General features: G+C 34.5%; 1 protein-coding gene across 1 annotated transcript; it reads left to right on the top strand.

Annotated features, from left to right (window-relative positions):
- Positions 1-574: 574 nt before the first annotated feature.
- Positions 575-1,684, top strand: LOC110112000. The gene has a single exon (XM_020844076.2). It carries the CDS (start codon positions 908-910, stop codon positions 1,682-1,684), a length of 777 nt encoding a protein of 258 aa, XP_020699735.1. The 5' UTR covers positions 575-907.
- The last annotated feature ends 3,317 nt before the right edge of the window (positions 1,685-5,001 follow it).

Below are 5,001 nucleotides of genomic sequence, written 5' to 3'. Positions count from 1 at the left end.
TAATTATTAATGTTGCTTATTTCGAAAATTTGCCCAAGTAGGTTTCACAAGTATCATACACAAGTTCGTTGTCAAAACCAGAATAGGTGACATAACAATATGTTAAACACAATTATGACAAAGCTTCAAATTAAAAAATTCCAGAATCAGAATACCTTTTCCTGATTCCATGCAGGTTGCAGAATTTTTGAATTCTTTAGAGATGCGCATGTGAAGAACAACTATTGATATCGTTAAATAATTAGAATGCATACCATAAAGCTCCACCTATGGCATGTGGTGCCAGGTGGCCCTGCAAGTCTTTGCCTGGTGCTGGCAATCTTGCAGGCGTTTCATCAAACAAGTGGTGTTGGCATCTGATTTGTAAACTTCTTGCGATCAGGTGCCTGGCATTTGCATTAATGACTGGGAGAGTTATTTCTCTATCATAGAAAAAGTCAGAAGCCAAAAGGACAAAAAAAATAAAAAATAAATATAATAATAAGAAGAAGAATCTTCTCCCATAAAATTTGCGAGCTAACTTGTTCCTCCCTGCAACGACATCGATTGTAAGGGGGTGATTAATCTACCTGAGGCCAGCAGAAAGATCCAATTCACAAGCCAGTTTGCTACCCATCACGAGTTCTTTAGAGATTATGTTTCCCATGACAAGAACAAGTTCCACATCACACCCAAACGTGTGAGCAAAATCGCACAAGCTAAGAGGCCATTTCCCACCTCGACAGCACATGAGTAGCTTTGCTGTCAAGATTCTTAATGCTTTCCCCTCTCAATCGTTTTGCATTTCCATCGCCAATCGTCCATTAAGCTATATATAAGCAGGACAAGATAGCCTTACGAGGTCAGATCTCAATCAAGCAACTCATCCTGATTTGTCTTCCCCTTCAATAGGCAATCAATCAGGTAAATGGCCGATCAAGCCTTCCAACTTCGATCCATCAGCTTGCCCTCCAGATCCCACCCAGCCGCTGCCCAAATCGAAGAAGATCTGCGCAAGCTTAGAGCTTGTTTGGATTTATCAACGACAGAAACAGTGTCGGACGGTCTCAGACGGCTCGGAGATGTCTACGACGTCATCGATAAGCTTCTGAGCTTGCCCTGCAACCAGCAACACCTCGGCCATTCGAACCAAAGGAAATGGGTGGAGGAGGAGCTCGATCTCTCTCTCCGGCTCCTCGACCTAAGTGGCGCAATTAGGGACGGCCTGACCTCCACCAAGGAGCATCTGCAAGAAATTCAGTTCTCTCTTCGGAGAAAATCTTGCTCAGATGTCAAGAGCCAAAAAACTCATCACTACGACTCGACACGTATTCGTTTCATAAAGAAGGCCATTGCGAATTCATTGAGATCATTGAAGAAGCAGATGGAGAGCAGCAACAAACGCGCACCTTGCTCCGCCGTGGGCGCCATCTTAGCAGAGACGAGGGAGATTTTGATTTCCCTACTCCAGTTGGCTTCCTCATTCTTGGCGACACCGACGACAAATCAAAAGGCCAGCAGGTGGGCTTTTGTATGCGAGTTACTACACACAAAGGTGGATTGCGAGAAGAATGAAATTGGAACGAGAGAGGAATTCGTGGACGCTCTCTGCGAAAACATTTTTGATTTGGAGTCCGGATTGGAATATTTTTTCAGGAAGTTGATCCAAAATAGGGTTTCTCTCCTCAACATCCTCAGCTTTTAGAGCACAATCGACCGTTGAATTTGAAATGTTGATATTAATGGAGTTTAATTTGAAATGTTGAGGATTTGCTGATGGCTTTTTTTTTTAGTTTGATGGAAAATTTGTATATGGTTCAATTGTGCAGTTCTTCAAGTAAAATAAAAACAAAATTTTAGAGCATTTTACTTCTATTAAATTTTTTCTGATAAAACTTATTCAAATATCAATAGAACCATTGAATTGATGAATATAAAATTAATTAAATGTATAATAACCATTCTTTTGAAAAATGGACAGGATCGGACGTGCCGATTCGACTGATTCAATCCGGAACTGGTTGGCTAGCTGGTCCGATTTTTTCTATAAAACTAATTTTGCTAAGAACTGACAAAAATCAGCTAGAACCAGCAATTTTGTGATAACCAGATAGAACCACTCTGGATTCTCATGCACACGAAAGCCATACGCCAGCCAATCGCCTCGCTCTCCTTCACACATGCAAAACCAAGCCAACCTATCATGCTCCCTTCTTAGCACGCTAATAGCATCACACTCAATCAAACCGCCTGTCACACCCTTGGTTCGAAAGGCGGTACACACCAGCAACATGAGATGCGAAAAAGGGATAGAAAGACCTATTTTGTATTCACAGAGAGAAACATGTATATACAAGTGATACAACATGATATATATACACTAGAGTAAACCAAAAAAGTGAATTAAAAAACCAATTCATTAATATAATTTCAAATAATCAATACACCCAAATAATAATAATTATGATACATGACAACGAGAATATAAATAGAGCAAAAAATAAAAAAGAAACTACTAAACACTCAGAAATAAAACGCATAATAAATTACTACAAAATAATAAATACAAAAAATAATCTACTAATGGTAAACCTGCTTCTGAGGTGGCAACCCACAAAATACACCTAAAGGATCTGTTGCAAAAACAGAGAATGACTGAGATGATAAATCAAACTCAACAACTCCTACCTATCAAAGCATAAATGACAAAAGAATGAGGCATGCAATATGAACAACCAAAGAGAGGATTTAGTTCAAGTGAAGTGTATTAAGGATGAAGATCAAAAAGTATTTTCTTAGAAAATGATATTCAACAAAGGTAAATGAGATATTTTGCTAAAAAATTTAATGAAGAATGTGAAAGTATAATTAACTTTAATGACTTTAACACCCTAAATGAAAATAAAGATTTTTATTTTTATTGACATATTAGTAAAACCGAAATTTGAGAGGCTTTAAATAAAATGAAATGTGGAAATGCTGTTTGACTTGATGCTATTCCAATAGAGGTTGGAAATGCTTAAGAGATGAAGAAATTTCTTGGCTTAATAAACTTTTAAATATTGTTTTGAAGACAAAAATGGTGCTAGATGAGTGGAGAATGAGTGCGTTAATTCCTATTTTTAGGAATAAAGGTGATGCACGTGAATGTGTGAATTATAGAGGAATTAAGTTAATTTTTCATACTTTAAAACTACGGGAGCGAGTTATGAAGCGTAGGTTATGGCATGATACTAATGTTTCTCAAAATCAATCGGGATTCATGCCGGGTAGGTCTACTATGGAAGTCATACATTTATTGAGAGGTTTGATGGAGAAATATAGAGAGAATGAGGAGGATCTACATATGATATTTATTGATTTAGAGAAAGCATATGATAAAGTTCCAAGAAAGTGCTATGGAGAGTTCCTGAAAAGAAAGAAGTTAATAATGCTTATATTCAAATCATTAAAAATATGCATGGAGGAGATATTACTTGTGTTCAAACATAAGGTGGTTTGACTAAGTATTTTTCTTATTTCGGTTGGATTACATCAACGATCAACCTTAAGTCCATATCTTTTCTCTTTAGTCATGGATGTTCTCACTAGACATTTGCAAGAGGATGTATCTTGGTGTATGCTTTTTGCTGATGATATTCTTCTTGTTGATAAGACTAGAGAGGGAGTTGAAGGTAAACTTGAATTATGGAGGTCAACCTTAGAGTCTAAAAGTTTTCACTTAAGTTGATCTAAAAGTGAATATATGAAGTGTAATTTTAGTAGTAATAAATCTAGTGAGGGGATTGTGACATTGGGAGATCAAGTCATTAATAAGAGTACACATTTTAAATATCTTGGATTTATTGTTTAGAGTGATGGTGAAATAGATAGGGATATTATCAGCATATCATGTTGGATGGTTAAAGTGGAGGAATGCATCGAGGTTGTTGTGCAATAGAAAAGTTCCCTCAAACTTAAGGGAAAATTTTATAAGATGGTGGTGAGACCTGTAATGTTTTATAGTGTTGAATATTGACCATTAAAAGAGAAGCATAATATTAAGTTAAATGTTGCAGAGATGAGGATGCTTAGGTGGATGAGTGGCTTTACCCTTAGAGATAGGATACAAAATGAGTATATACATGAAAATGTTGGAGTAGCTCTAGTGGAAGACAAGATTAGAGAGAGTCGCCTTAGATGGCGTGGTCACATTAAACATAGGCCTTTCAATGAACCGGTTAGGAAAGTTGAGGTATCAAATTTGACTTATGTTAAGAAAGGAAGAGGTAGACTTAAAAAGACTTGGTAAGAAAATATTAGAAATTATCTTTCTTTATTAAATTTAAAAGAGAATTTGACTATTAACATGACACAATGGCGAAAAAAGGATTCATATAGCCGACCCCATGTAGTGGGATAAAGGCTAGATGTTGTTGTAATAAAATTAATGTAAGATATTAAAAATTCTTAACATGATGAATATTATAATTTTTATATTTATTTTAAATGGTGTAATTTTTATTAACTTAAATATAAATAATATTAAAAATTGATTTATTAATCATAATTATAATATTTAAATTTAATATACTTTAATTGATATATATATATATATAATTTAGTTTGAAATTAAATAGTTTTAAATATTTTGTATTTAGTTTTATCAATATTTAGTTTTTGAATTTTATCAATTATCTTATTTAAATTTTCATTTGTATTATAATTAAAAAGATGCTAAAAAAATTTACAGTTAATTAAAATTAAATAAAATAGTTAAAATATAAATTAAATGAATTTCACTCTCTTTGCACCTCTCTCTCTTTATTTTCTCTCTCTATCTCTCTCTATCTCTCTCTCTATATAGCCATAACAAAATGTCAACAAATTACAAAACTCTTCATATGCTCATCTATGAAATATTCCATACATCGAAATCTTCCATCATTAGAACCAATGAACTTTGAAGGAAACCTGAAAAATTAAGACCTAAGAAATATTTTAGAATATAAATACTTTAATGTGAGCTATGAGAATTCCAAG

Source organism: Dendrobium catenatum, unplaced genomic scaffold (assembly GCF_001605985.2).
Source record: "Dendrobium catenatum unplaced genomic scaffold, ASM160598v2 fragScaff_scaffold_1638, whole genome shotgun sequence".
NCBI lineage: Eukaryota > Viridiplantae > Streptophyta > Magnoliopsida > Asparagales > Orchidaceae > Dendrobium > Dendrobium catenatum.
This window is presented reverse-complemented; position numbering and strand designations above follow the sequence as displayed.

Coding starts and splice junctions, on each gene's coding strand:
- LOC110112000 (XM_020844076.2), top strand. CDS start 908: ATGGCCGATCAAGCCTTCCAACTTCGATCCATCAGCTTGCCCTCCAGA.